General features: G+C 33.3%; 1 protein-coding gene across 2 annotated transcripts; it reads right to left on the bottom strand.

Annotated features, from left to right (window-relative positions):
* Positions 1 to 3,180: 3,180 nt before the first annotated feature.
* Positions 3,181 to 13,741, bottom strand: LOC123680297 (TWiK family of potassium channels protein 18-like). 2 transcript variants are annotated; one of them, XM_045618117.1, is made up of 4 exons: positions 13,123 to 13,741; positions 9,311 to 9,580; positions 5,329 to 5,531; positions 3,181 to 4,172 (listed from the first exon to the last, which is right to left on the bottom strand). In XM_045618117.1, exons 1-4 carry the CDS (start codon positions 13,550 to 13,552, stop codon positions 3,570 to 3,572), a joined length of 1,506 nt encoding a protein of 501 aa, XP_045474073.1. In that variant the 5' UTR covers positions 13,553 to 13,741; the 3' UTR covers positions 3,181 to 3,569. The 2 variants fall into 2 exon arrangements, with proteins under 2 accessions (XP_045474073.1, XP_045474072.1); XM_045618116.1 differs by lacking the exons at positions 9,311 to 9,580; positions 13,123 to 13,741 and adding an exon at positions 7,052 to 8,341.
* Positions 13,742 to 15,658: the final 1,917 nt, after the last annotated feature.

Here is a 15,658-nt window from a genome sequence, read left to right as displayed (position 1 = left end):
GTTGTCTTAGTTAAGTTTGAAGAAACACTATTAACTCCTTAGGGCAGTTGTCTCCCATGACATATGTTGTATTTTTTATACATAATTTAGAATTTATACATATTAGGTTTGAGATTTTACATGTGAATTAGAATTAACAATGAGAAATGAACTCTGCAATCTAACTAACACAAAAAAAATTCTGCTACACACATGTTATCCTTTAAAGAATGAAGCCCCAGTCAATTTCTATTTGGGCTTATCTGCCTAATAAACACAGCAACAGGAGGAGTCGTACACTGATCTTAGCGACAACGTACTGACAAGTCAGAAAAAAACCTAAGATCCATTTGCAGGAACGTTCATTAAAATGCCGTCATTAAAATTTTAATCTTCTAATGGAAAAAGCCTATTGGCAACCTGCACCGTTTAATGGAGGATTGAAACTTTAAAGCGGAATTAAATTTTAATGAACGTTCCTGCAACTGGGTTTTCAAGTACCAAAAATATTTTGACGGCTACCTTCTTAAGCCCTTGTCAAAACGCAGATCTTTGACCATGTTCTTATTAGAAGGAATCAATTATGTTCTATGTAAGAAGGCTTTGTGGATGTACTTATACCATCGCCATTTCAGGCACAACACTTTCAATTCTTGATCAAACAGCAAATGTTCGAAGAAATATTGAATGTTTGAAGAAATATGGACAAAATTTGGTAACATCCATCGATCTTAAGTGTATAGACAAAATTTAAATTAAAAGGATGCCCGACTAGTTACTTCTCAAAGGTCTAACAAGAATTTTTTTCAAGTAGTAAACATTCATCCTTATCCCCCTTCAGGTAAATAATTGTTGAAGATAAGTACTACATGAGACATTCCAAGTATTTCAGTTGATGAATTTGAATTTCTGAATTTGATGAAATATCCTTATATCCGGCAACGCAGTAGTTGTTATGATAAGGACCATAACCAATACCTCCTAGTCTAGGAGGTATTGCCATAACCCGAATTTTTGGAACCACTATTAATCCGTTGACTTTTTGATGAGCATAGTAGTTACTTTCTTATGAATTGACAGTGACGTCTTCCACTAAAATACTATCAAATAATATTTTGTAAATGTCTAAATTATACAGGTCGAGTTATTAGTGGATCACCTGTTGATATATATTATTTAAAATTTATTATTGCAAGTTCAAATCATTATTGCTGCCGAATACAAATAAACTGATGTTACTTATTCGTTTGATATTGGGCAAGGCCTCTCATTTCGTTTTTATGACTGGTAAGGATGCATATTACAAAGGACTAGGGTATCATTTACATTTGACTGAATAGATAGCGCATCCACCTTATTTGGCACAATCATTACTGAAAGAATGTATTATTCAACATTAACGATAAAGTTTTAATAGACACAATTGAATCCTAATGATTCATATCCGAATTATTTTTTTAAATAGAACATAAATATTCATCTGTTTTTCGATCGTTGAAAAACCAAAATAGGTCTTTCAACTCAGTAGTTTGAGATTATTCAATATGTAAAACATCTTTAAATACAGAGAACAATATGACTCTGTGTAATTTCGTCTGAAAACATTTCCTGAATATATTTTCACATTTGTTGGCAATTCTTTAGCATCAATACAATTCCGAATCTATACAATTCTGAATACCTACATTATATTCTATAAAAAAATAATCTAAATCTCAACCTGAATAGGAAAATGAGATTAAAATTAATAGAAGGTATTCACCGTCTGAAGTGGGAAGACAAATTCTCGGTTTCCAAATTTCCAAGCTTATTCATTATAAGAAGACACGAAAAATGTTGCAGTGCAGTTACAAAAGTTTGGTAGATAAGTTAGGTTAGATAACTAACTGGCATAGAGTAGTATTCACTTTGAGAATTTTGTGTTATTGTAGAACTTATATCAAATTAATTCCAATATTTTGAAATTCGAACTTCATTGATAGTGTTCTTTACAATCTACCTGAGAGTGAATTCTTAAAATTCAAAACATTATTGAATGGAAGTTCGTATTAGGCAACACTCCATACCAAATGTATCATTTGGAAAAAGGAACTTCTCATTTCTCAACCAGGTTACAGGTATGTAAGTATACTGTATAATCCACTACAAAGTTGCAAATCAACGTAATTATATACGTAATTAATATATTTTAATTCATGCTGTCAAACCTAATGGGATAATATTAATTCCTTCAATTCAGTTGTTGCAATAATAAAAATGAGATTAGCACTGACGAGAAGTTAGGATATTTTGAGTTCTCGTTCTTTCGCCAATTGCGCCTTTGGGGACCACATAACTTTGTGGGATATCCAAAAGTGCAATAGCACTCAAAATCTCTTGACTCAAGTTTAAGTCAGTGATTTACCTACTATTTTTTCAATTTTCTGCATGAGTTTTCTATGATAGGTATTGATGATCAACACGAAATTTGGCATGAAGATACCTACTTGTTGTTACTCACAGTTATTACCTACGATTTTTCATATTATTCCACTTATTTTTTTGAGGATCAAAGTTTTCTAATGGAATGTAAGTACTTAGATTATATATTTTGTTCTTGTAATTGTTTCGATTGCATATTCGTAATACTTTCTATTTAGGCATTTAGGGTATAAACAAACATTCATAAAAATATGTTCACCTATATGTTCATTAATTTTTTCACTTACAATACGTTTTTCTAATAATCATCTTCATCAGGTGAAAGTTTAGCTTACAAATATTTGTATACTTTTACCTATCATTATCAACTAAAGTATATACTTATGATGAACCTATAAAGTTATTATTATTATATTAAATTAACTCATTTTCTTGTATTTATATATTTAGTTTTCTTATTGGAGTGTGTATTTAAATGTATTTCATTTGCACGATATAATGCAAAAATTCTCATTGAAAATTTTTTTGAAAAATTAGGTATTACACTGGCTGTAATTGATCGAATTCTATATAGGATAGGATAGGATATGTTTGAAGTCCTAATGCGCCAGTTGATTATACAATGTCCATTCTTAAATCCTTTCAAGAGTTCCGAAAATATGTGAATTTTGTTCTCAATATTTAGAACAATATTTTTCTTTATTGATTTTGAAACTTTGTATGGTTAGTTATTAAACCACAACAAATTGGATGAGGATCGTAATAATAGAATATCACAAAAATATAGGTATGTATATATTCCATATTCTTTTCGGTTAGAACATATATATGTTGAAATTCGACCATCGTGTATCGGTGAAAAAAAAAATCGATTAAAATTCATCTAAACTCATATCTATTCAACTATTTTCTTCATAATTTCTTGAATTTTTCAGGTGATTTTCTTTCATCCAGGAAAATTCGATTGCTGTGTTCCCATATACCTAAATGTTCTTCGCACATTCCTGATTTTTTTGCATCCAATTTTCGTAATGCAAGTTATTTGGAATAAATTTCAAAGATTTCTATATCATTCTTCGGATGTATTGGCCAAATATGGGGAAGGACAGATAGGACAAATTTGAATAATTCAGAAAAATAACGATAAAAATTTCCATATATTTTGCACCCTAGCTCTTTTCTGTCTGCTCCAAATCCGTTTTATTTCTATTCTCTTGGTCGTTAACTTCGTCAGAAATATTTTTATCTACAGTATTCTCATGTATCGACGGCATTTCAACAGGATCAGGTGGAACTGTTATAATACTACCATCTTCAGCAGCCATTGTTACTCCAAGGGAAGCACCTATTTTGGCAGATGCAGATTTAAAGGTATCACTCAATTTCTCTTGCACTACATTGATACACATAGACATTAATGCTAAACCAAAGACGAGGTAAACTATTGAAATAATTGTACATAGCGGGTTATTTGGCACCATATCACCAAAACCTATCGTGGACATCGAAATGAAGACGAAATAAAACGATTGAAAGAAGTTCCAACCTTCCATAAACCCGTAGAAGAAAGCCCCAAAAAATATATACATGAGCAAGATGAATATGGCTACGGAAATTGGCAAGTTGAACTGATCGTCTATCTCGAAGTTTGATAGTGCTGGTGTAGTTGGTGTTTCTTGCGGTGTAGCTACTGCTACAGGGTTTTCCGGATCCCAAATGGCTGAAGGACGTCTGAAGGTCTCATACATCATCTGGGCTCCTTTGAATATTTCCTGCAATCAAGATCACAGTTGAATATCTACATACAAAAGGGCTCGAGAGTTGAAAGGTTTTCTAATAAGAGGTTTCATTTTGAATAGCACGGTATCTGGGCAGCTGTCACTTTTAAAGCTGTCATCTTTTGGAATTTGATCAGTAAAAACTATGTACAACATGAGTAAACCCGGGACGATACATGCTTCCAAACTAGGGATTCATCAAGCCAAGTAGCTTGACATTTTAACCACTACTTGAGTTGAAAATCAAGCTCGTGAAATATTACATACTTGAGCTTGACTTGACTTGATTCTAGATATTTATTGCTTGACTTGCTATCAAGCTACTTGATATTACTTGAACTTGATATGCACGCTTCGCACGGCATATATTTCTGCAATCTCGTACGCGCTTAGACTAAATAAGGGGATTCCTCGAGCTCCGAGAGGCTGAAGCATTCGTCAGTGGGACTTTATTAGTTGTTTTCTCATAGTTCTAAGAATTCTATTGGAGGATTTTGGTAGATGGAGAAATATCTTTCCAAACTTGGCCAAAAAGGCCTAGGATTTTTTAGTAACGCCAGCATCTTCAGCTTCTGTTGAAAGACAATTTTCCAGAGCTGCTCTTACAGTTACAAAAACCCGCAATGGGTTAGGCGACAAATCTATGAGATGCCTCATGTGTCTTAGATCCTGGATGGGAAATTAGGTATGAAATCAAACAAAGCCTGGAGGTTTCTCAATATTGAGAAACTTTATTTTTTATGATTTATAGTGTATAAGTAATGTTTCTATTTCAAAAAAGTTGATATTTTCGGTACTTTTATACAATAATTTCAATGGATAAAAGAAGGTTCCTTCTCATTTCATAATTTCTTGATTGATGTGACACTATCAATAAAACTGCTAAAAATCAAGTAGCTTGATATGATTCAAGTACTTGATAAATAAATACTTGACTTGAGATTGAAAAACTACAACTTGACTTGAAATCAAGTCATGCTCAAGTCAAGTAGTTTGAAAATAGAGCCAATCCGTGAATCCTTACTTGGAACTTAATGATTTTTATGGCCGATATTGTAGATATATGTGATTTCTCATGAAATATAGGTACTCATTTTTTTAAATATCGAATTTAAAACAGAACGCTTTATGAACATGATAGTCGACTCACCTGAACTTGAGCTTGTTTTCTAACACTCCTGCAGCTCCCAGTGTAATACAACCTTCGTACAAAAGACCATAAAAATTTTATGCACCTAGTGAAGAGTTTACCGAAATCGGTTAGAGCTAGAAGGAACAGAGGTATTCCTATCAATGAATAAACTATAGTTATGGCTCGACCTGTCATGGTGGTAGGATATATGTGTCCATATCCTGCAACAAAAAAGGATAAAAATAATTTTTTGATGATTGAAAAAATCCAAATTTTCATTCTTTAGAATTAATATATTTGTTGAGCATTATAGCAAATTTTAACATTCATCAGATACGGTAAATCATTTTGCGTTAGGTACTTCAATTGGATCATTTAAAAAGAATAATATTTTTTTATAATTGATTAACTGAATCTTGATTCAGACTTTTTGTCGATAGAAAGGTGAATTGCTTTGATCATCTTGAATTTGAATAAAGAAAAATATACGACAGAAAGTCGTATCAAAGTATCAAAAAAATTAAGATTAAGTATATTTCTCGAGAAATATTTATTGACAAAATTCTGTTTCATCTTTATATCGTTCCGTTGATAAAATTGGGCAGGAACTCTTACTACAGTGTAATACCTTTATAAATAAACCTATTGATAAATATGATTCAATGATCGAGTGGTGGAAATTCAACAAACAATTTGAATAATCCCTATATTTATAGCCTATGATCAAGTTCATTAATATTTTTTACTGTTGCATAAAAAAACCGCGTTTTCACATCTAGGAACCGCATCAGGCTTTTCGACGTTCTGGTGCAAAAAAATGTTTTCCTACAACTGCTATGAAAAGTAGCGTATTCTTCATAGCTTACTCAATTTCAAAACTATGTTCTGCTCATACTGAGGGAAATATTATTTCTCACGGCACTTTGCCCACACCTCGCTCGGTAGACCAATGAAATTGGGCTTTTGAGTCGTTTCTATGGAAATGGCAATAAATTAGCACATACTGTCAACAAAAGCCATTTTGATTCGAATTAAGTCTATTACTTGAATTATTGAAATTTGTGCAGTTGTAGGAAAAGTATAGTGTGCAACATGTGAAGAAAGTCCTTTTCTCGCTCGTTTGTTTGCGGCACTCGCCTTTCATGCTCGTACCACACTCGCAAGAATAGTTGGACTTTCCCCATTTCTTGCACAATATACCATTAGCTTTTTTCATCGCAGTTAGATCTTATGTTACGGTAATTTATTATTTTTTCGTTATCGAATTGAATTTCCTATTTTGTATAGAGCTTGCAATTCGCAAAATTTCAAATATATCGAATCCACTGGCATGTAAATATCAGTTTTTTTCGCTTGACTCTTCTATGGTTCTAACGATGCAATCAACATGAAATTTTGCATGAAACTTGAAATTGCTAGTCGACATCCAAATATTACAAATGCGAACTTATTTCTCAATCGATGAGGTAGTCCTTTTCAAATTGTAATTTAATAAATTCAATAAATGAGAATAATGAAGAGATTACTTTGTGTTGTCTTCCTTTCATAATATTTCTCAATCTTCTTTCAATATGGATCCGTTTTTCCATTGGAAATATGATCTTGAACGTCTCGGTGAAGATTCTGAAAGTATTTACATCGAACGGATCCATAAGTTTATTATTGAAACCAATAAATCAAAACGAAAATAAACCCAAGAATTCATGTAAATAAAATCAAAACAAAAATAAAATATTCTCACCTATGGTTGATATTACAGTTATACTATATACAATGCCATTCAGAAAACTCCATGATCTCTGACCACTGTAACTAGTCATTCCAGCCTCATGAGCAGTATGTAACTCTTCTTCAAAAACCCTAAGTCTGTTCCTCGCAAGCGATTTCCATTCGTCTTCCCTCATACTATGACTTCTTATCCATAAAAGATCTATAAAGTCTCTTTTAACTCTTTTCACTCCACACTTGTAAAAGTTTTCAAAAGCCCCTTCAGTAAATTTAAAAATGAATCCACCTATACCACAGAATAGAATAACAACAAACAATTCGTTGAAACATCTATTTCTTAAAATTTTGATCCTCCGTATTTCAAGTTTCATTTCTTCCTTATATTTCCTGTATTCCCTACTGATCTCGATTATTTTGAATGTTTTCAGTACAATGAATAGCTCCTTCAGTCCAACATGTCCTTTTATTATTGTTTTGGTGCATACTATATCTTTGGTTTTTGGATCTAGTACTTCTATTATTTTATTTGAAATGTTAGATTCGGTTTTCGATTTTATTTTTCGACGTTTTCGAATTAGTTCGTGTACTTCTGGTCTGAATGTTTTCGTTTTTGGTCTGTCAATCTCAGGACTGTCAGATGTTTGACTACAATCGGATAATCTCCTGAAAGATGAGCTCTTTTGCACCCCGTTTATCATATTATTTCTCCTCAAACTAGCCATCAGTTCTTCTTCTGTGAATTGATAAGGAACTGATTGGCTGCGTTGAGTCTCTTCTCTTGATTTTTTCTTTCTGAATCTACGACTATGGTCAGTCATTGATGTAATGCCTTTCTTTGTTTTGCTAAGGAGACCGTTAAGTTCGTTTTGGGCAATTTCAGCGAAATTTCCAGTCTTATCTTTGAGGTCTTCTAAGAAGTTTCTGGGTGAAAGCTCCCTACCTTCGTGTCCTTTGGTGTTTGTTAATGGTTCACTTTTGAGCGATGAATTTGTTGACAAACCATTCCTTTCGATGGATCTCGTTTTTCGACGTGGTCTTTCGGGAGTTTTCGGGCGTTTTTTGACAGATTCTGCATCGGATTCGCCATTATCAGCTGACATATCCCTGACTGGAGTTTGTGCTCGGTTTCTTCTGGTGTTTAAGGACTGATTTCTTGTTAGGTTTCTTCTTTTTCTTGCCACATTCGCACTTAAAACTTGTTCGGGTGTTACCAACGCCTCAATTCTAGATATATCGACATCTTTATCCGTGATTTTCGCGACCGGTCCATCTTCCGAATCCATTTTATTCAGACTAGTTATATTTAGAATAGTGGAGCTGTGTTATGAAATCTTGCCAACATTTCAGTTCTAGTGACCTATCTCTTAGCTTGATGACATATTTAACTGGAGGTGTATGTTGCGTTTACTTTCTAACCTCCGGTGAAGTACCTTGTCCCGTTTTTCAGATTCCAAGTCAATCGTTTGATTGAAATCGAATTGAAGGTTTTCCAATAGAAATTATACCATTTGAAATTGACGTAATGGCAACAGTGTGTATTATTTTTTGACATTTCTCATGTCATTCGTGTTCTGTAGTTTATGCCATGTTCATGGAAAAAATGCACTCTTCAAAATGTTTGGAAATTGCAGTTTTAGCAAAATCATTGGTCATTAGTAATCAGTGAATACTGGGATAAATTGAAGAAGGATTTATAGATGACATTATTTAATTGGTCGATTCTCCATTCTTCGTATAATAGAAAAATTTTTCTGAAAATTTTTTGATAGTTCTAACAACCAATGAAATTTTTTCATTTTGTGTTATATGAAACAATTGCCCCCATTATCATTTGAATATTATATTAATAAAATAATTGCATTCAGTGCAATAATCAATCACTATGACAACACGATTGAGTTTGACAACTTCATTCCAAATAAATTTAAAAACGTCACGTTTTGGCAATGCCTATGTTCAAAGTATAACTAAGTATAAATGCACTAATCAAAGGAAAATTCCCAAAAATACAACATACAGTCACAAATATATTTGTGACTGTAATTTTAAAACTGCATCTTTGATTGAGATGAATTTTGCATTTGGATATAGACTTACAATAATTTAAAGTTTCATGCAAAATTTTTATGTAGCTTATCGTCGACTTACTAATATTCAGTGACAGCGGTTCCAATCCAGTTGAAGTAGGTATCCTAACATTTCAAGTTTCATTCAAAATTTAGGATCAGAACCAGAGAAAAATATCGGAACTAGATTTAATCCAAAGACTTACCTATTGTTGTATATATAGTACTGCAATATACGACTGCATTGAAAAAAGTCCATATTTTCTTCTCTCCCCCATTAGAAACAATGAGTTTGTCTTTTGAATAAGCGTCTATCACTAATCCTTCAAATTCCTTCAATCTTCTATAAGCTAAACCCTCATATTCTCCAATTGATTTTTCTTCTGGAACTGTAATTGCATATTTTCTTAAACTACGTATTAATGAGTACCTTTCTTTCTGGATATTTGGAAGAAGGATCACATCTTCATTATAACCTGAAAAAAAAGATATTCGTGATATATCAGCATATTCTTAGGTTTTTCCAATAAGAGGTTTAATTTTGAAGAGCCCGCTATCTGCTGAACTCTTACTTTCGAAAATCGATAAGTCTCTATAAGAAGTAGAAATATATTTAGGGTGTTTCTTTTCGAGGTATATAACTTTAAGTGGGCATTACTGTTCAAGATGGCAACCGATTTAACAGTCAAAAGATTTATTCTCAGTTTGGTTTGGCAATTCATCATGACTAACGCCTGAAAAATGCTTGCAAAAAGTGCAATTTTATTTCGAAAATAATGGTTCTGTGCGGAATACGTATCGCGTTTAGCGATCAAGCGCACTTCTGGTTGAATGGCTACATCATCAAACAAAACTGCCGCATTTGGAGTGAAGCTAATCCTCAACTGTATGTCGAAACACCGTTACATCCAGAAAAACTGACTGTTTTGTGCGCTTTATGGGCTGGTGGAATCATTGGTCCGTACTTCTTCAGAAACGATGATGGCCAGAACGTTATAGTCAATGGTGATCGGTATAGAGCCATGATTACTAACTTTTTCATTCCTGAATTGAACAACCATGATGTCCAGGAGCTGTGGTTCCAACAAGACGGCGCAACATGTCACACAGCTCGTTCCACAATCGATTTATTGAAAGACACGTTTGGTGACTGCCTAATTTCACGTTTTGGACCTGTGAATTGGCCTCCAAGATCTTGTGATTTAACACCGCTAAACTACTTTCTGTGGGGCTATGTAAAGTCATTGGTCTATGCGGATAAGCCATAAACCCTTGACCATTTGGAAGACAACATTCGCCGTGTTATTGCCGATATACGGCCACAAATGTTGGAAAAAGTCATCGAAAATTGGACGCCCAGATTGGACTACATCCGAGCCAGCTGTGGCAGTCATATGCCAGAAATCATATTTAAAATGTAATGCCACAAGATTATCTTGCGGATAAATAAAATTCATGTCAATCGAATAATCCATCGTTGTTTTATTGCAATTTAAAGTTCTATAGCTCTAAAAAAACACCCTTTAGATATCCCCCAATTCAGTATTGAGGTGGTGGTTTCATACGAAGTGGAGATACTGGCCCTTATTCATTGAGACCGAAAATGTGGAGTGTTACTCTTTCACTAGCGAAAAATGAGGAAGCATAGTTTCAAGGAGAAAGAAATTATAATTCATATTATATGGTGATGATATTATCTATTTTCTTAAGGTAATATTCCTCATATGATGTATCGAAAATTCAAAATATTTCGCAATTAAGTGAATTGTTTTTGCTGGAAATAGTCCAGCCTTCGTCAAAACACTTCAAGTTTTTCTACATGAGCCAACTACCTCCATACGATTATTTATTAATGCAAGTCATAACTATACACCTACATAATTTTATATAAAAGCAAATATCTTACATGATTTTAATTCTAATCGGGGTATTTCCTAGTAGCATTGTTTAAAAAGAACAATGATAATAAAAATAGGAAGATTTTGGAAGTATTGTGTGGTACCTAATTATCTACATAATTTGAATATTTCATATCTTATGATTTCACGCTTTTGGAAATTGAAGCCACAACTATTTCAATTTCGTCCAATTTTAGAAAATAATCTTTATAATAATGATACTTATCGAAGCCTATGTTGCTTTGACAGTTTCTTCGGCCAAGACTTGGAGAGTCATTGATCGTTTGAGGTGAAGTCGTTTGAGGTGAAGACGATAAATAGGTTTCATTTCTGAAAAAAACAATTGCGTCCGCACTCCGCATAAATGTTTCCGAGAAATGTCTCGCAATACTTTTCTCAGAGAAATGAAGCGTTAAGAAGATTCGTGGACAATTGCCAACTTATAAGGATGTTAATGAGGGTAGTCGAGAGAATTGGCTTCAATGAATGATCGGAAAAAACAAGTGAACATGAAGTAACGAACACATTTTGAAAGACAGAACACCATGTTGTATGCAAGTGTGAAGCTCCTATACAATCTCAATGTTCTCAAGCGATCTGACAGACTCAATTATTTGGTTGTGTGCATGTGCAAACTAGCGATATACCGCTACACCCTAATAAGGGTGAAACCGGTATTTCGCTACTCTCCCTTGATGATATGCATTCTCCTTGGTTCACTTTCGATTATGATTCATATGAGAGTAGCGATATACCGCTACACCCTAATAAGGATGAAACCGGTATATCGCTACTCTCCCTTGATGACATGCATTCTCCTTGGTTTACTTTCGATTATGATTTCTATGAAATAGCGTGGAAATCTTCTGTTTGACAATGGTTATGTTGATGGCATTTTTGTTGATACATTAACCAGATAGATAATTAATATCGAATGATATTACACACTAGGAAATCGTACTTCTTTTTCTTTTTGTATTTTCTTCATATTCTTTTCATGAAATTTTCTATGAACAAATCATACATTTGCAACTGTATGTCCTAGATAACTTCATGAATTCCATCTTTAAGGTCTTCAATCGATGGTACGGCATTGACATAGACCTTACCTTTTATGTGGCCCCAAAGAAAAATTTCTAGAGCTGTAAAATCACAAGACCTAGGTGGCCAATTGGACAGAATTTCGATTGTTTCGTGGCACGTAGTACCGTCTTGTTGAAAATAAACATCGTCCACATCAAAATCTTTCATTTCTAGCCATAAAAAATTATTTATCGTAGCCTAATTCCCAAGATCGACGAGAAATCGACAAACGGGCTTCAGCAGCAATAGTCTCAGTCGATCTAGAGCGACCAACACGGTTTCGATTCGTCACATCACTAACTTGTCCCAATGCTTCACAACGACTCAAAAGTTCTTTAGTTTTGCGAACTGTGACTGCAAAGTTTTCACAAATTTTGTAGTGAATTTTTACAATTTCATTGCTTTGTTGATACGTGTATCGTTCCTTTTTCAGTAATGGCGTAGTTTTTACTAGTCAAATGCCTAAAGATGGCAACTTCAAAAGTTACAGTTGCCCAGATAGGATGCTATTCAAAATGAATCCCCTTTTTGCAAAACCATTTATAACAACATATCTATATTGAAGTGGTAAAAAACAAACCTCTCAAGTATGTGCATGTATTTTCATATGCTTCTTGGATTCCTTAAGAAAATGGCCCAGAAACAAGATAAATGAGTGTATTGAAGTTTTTAATCCAGATTTTTGTTCAGAATACGGAATCAAAACATTAACATCCGAATTTTCCTCAAAAAATTGGATGAACACAATATTGAACAAGTGCGCATCTGACTTCACAAGTGTGCTTTTCTTATTTTTAAAATTTCGTGTCACCGTAAACATTATGCAACATTTCCAACATTCGGTCTAAGAAATTCAACTTGCAATTGAAAAATTGCTAAATGTAAATAATCTGAATTCCTAAAAGATGACTGTCAACTTCGCGGGAGTATAGAGAATAATTGTGCCAACTGAAAGATGAAGAATCACTTTAGGTATTCTCTTTAAATGGTCAATTTGTGAAACATTTCAGATCTAATAAAAAAAGAATTCCACTCACCTTCGACTGCAACAAAAACTAAAGCTCCTCCTATTGTATAAAGTACAAGCACAATAGATAAAAACAAATGAGTAAACCACCTCCTACTCCACGATCTCAACTTCGTATACAACCACAACGCTGATTTTTCTCCAACATCCAATCCACTTTTAGTAAAATCCCTAAGATTGTTGAACATAAAAACTGACTGTTTCCTGTTATATAAACTACTATTTTGGCTCACATATGTACCAGAAAGAACACTTAAAGTAGCACTTTTAGGTCCGTATGGGGTTTGCGGTGATGGAATATTCAGCTTTGGTCTTGGTCTTTGGAAACCCACTCTTCTTGGCTGCCCTGTATCTCTGGAAGGTACGCTGAGGCTGGATTTGATGGATGGTGTTGAAGGTGTTTTTTCATGGTGAATAACAGGTACTGCAGGCTCTGACATATTTGTAAGTTTTTATTTAGCGTTTTAGGGTTGAAACTATCACCGCACAATTTTGAACGATACACTCAATTTTTTTTCACAGCACTTGTTCGGTATATGTTTAATTTTTAATTGTATTAGAGTATAATTAACGTTCCACTTTGGGAATCATGTCACTTTGCTCCCTAATGATCGAGTTCCTAATGATCGAGTTTAGTTTTGCCAGTGCAATTCGTTGTTTGGCATGTTATGTATATCACAGCATTTCGAGCGTCTGGTAGAGTCGAGCGTTTCGTTCGATTCTAAAACTGCTGTCTCGCTTTATTTTGAGATGTACAGTTGAATGTTCTACGGAATTTATACCATTAAATAAAACTATCAATCAAAATGTTAGTATCTCGAGACAATTTTACTACTGATGAGATCTGTGATTCATGTTTCTGAATTAATAGGTTTTTTGGATTAGAAATTTCGAGAACTTTGTTGAACACGGAGATTTCAGCCTTAAGTCTATTTCTTGGGTTTATAGATTAAAATAAAATTCTCAGTTCTTCGTTTCTTGAGATAATGATGGACTGAATTCTGACTAATATTAATGGAACGTAAAAATAATCATGAAGAGTCCGCTTATTTAAAACGAAATTTCCAAAATGGGAGAAGAATTAAATTTCCAAGATTTTATAAAGACTTCAATCAGAATTCTAGTTATTAGATTTTTTATTTTGGTTTTTTAATTTTTCAGAATTGAATTGTTAGATTTTATATGTACCTTTAGTGTTCAATCAGCATTTCGATTAATTGGTTTAATTAATTTTGTTTTAGAATTTCAGTTATTTGTTTTTTCATTACCAATTATTAATTGTGTAGGGTTCAAACCTCAGAGTAATAAATATAGATAGAGGGAGGATATGTCATTTTCAGTAAGCAATTTTGTCCCCAACATGAACTATCAAATTTGACATGAAACAAGCGGAAATGAAAACGTATCAGTGATACGATATTTCACTCGTTTCTCTACAAAAAACACACTTCCTATGTCCCATAGTGAATCAACAATTCATATTAACTCAAAGTATATTGAAATAAATACCTAAATATATCAGAAATTCAGAAAACAAACTTCAAACGCGCGAAACGACGTGAAACAACCGATGACAGTAGGAGAGCAAAAGTTGCCAAACCTTGGATTTCAGCAGGTAGATACAGAAAAAATTAAATATTTTGCTTATTATGAATTCGACAATTAGAAAAAATATCGGATTCCAAATATTCAAATTAGCATTTTGAATCGGGAATCACTCAAATAAATATATTTCATTCAATATAATATACATTCATAACGATATAGTAAAATTGTGGATTTGAAAATATATCACAATCCGACAACGTAATCTATGTTGGGGACATGTAAAAATTTCGTATACTTCCTCTATCTATGCTTATTACTCTATGACTCAAACCAAGAGCTTGGATCGTCAGTTTTGGGTAGCGAATTATGAATATTATTTTCCCTAGAACGCTCCCTGTAATTAATTTCAAATCCTCAGGGACATTTTGCCATTACTGAAACAAGAATCGTTGATATATAACGTCATTATTAATTACCAGTTTAATACACTTCCATTTGAATTAAATGAATGAAATACCAATTTATCATCGTAGCATTGAAGAATAGTTGTTTTACTATGATAATCAATGAAAAAATTTGAAAGCACCTCAGAGTAATGGACATAGATAGAGGGAGCATATGCCATTTTCATTTAGCAAATTTTGTCCCCAACATGAACTATCAAATTTGACATGAAGCGCGCGGAAATGAAAACATATCAGTGATACGATATTTTACTCAATTCGCGAGTTTCTCCACAAAGAACGCACTTCTTATGTCCCATAGTGAATCAACGTTTCATATTAACTCAAAATATATTGAAATAAATACCTAAATATATCAGTAATTCAAAAAACAAACTTTAAGCGCGCCAAACGACGTGCAACAACCGATGACACTAGGAGAGCAGAAGTTGCCAAACCTTGAATTTCAGCTGGTAGATACAGAAAATAATAAATATTCTGCTTATTTTGAATTCGATCAATAGGAAAAATATCGGATTCCAAATATTCAAATTT

The sequence above is a fragment of the Harmonia axyridis genome, chromosome 5 (assembly GCF_914767665.1).
Source record: "Harmonia axyridis chromosome 5, icHarAxyr1.1, whole genome shotgun sequence".
NCBI lineage: Eukaryota > Metazoa > Arthropoda > Insecta > Coleoptera > Coccinellidae > Harmonia > Harmonia axyridis.
The sequence above is the reverse complement of the archived record's forward strand: the minus strand, read 5'-3'. Positions and strand labels throughout refer to the sequence as shown.

Coding starts and splice junctions, on each gene's coding strand:
- LOC123680297 (XM_045618116.1), bottom strand. CDS start 8,321: ATGGATTCGGAAGATGGACCGGTCGCGAAAATCACGGATAAAGATGTC. Junction 5,532..7,051: donor AACTGTAATATCAACCATAG/GTGAGAATATTT, acceptor TTTTTGTTGCAG/GATATGGACACATATATCCT. Junction 4,173..5,328: donor GAAAACAAGCTCAAGTTCAG/GTGAGTCGACTA, acceptor TCTTGATTGCAG/GAAATATTCAAAGGAGCCCA.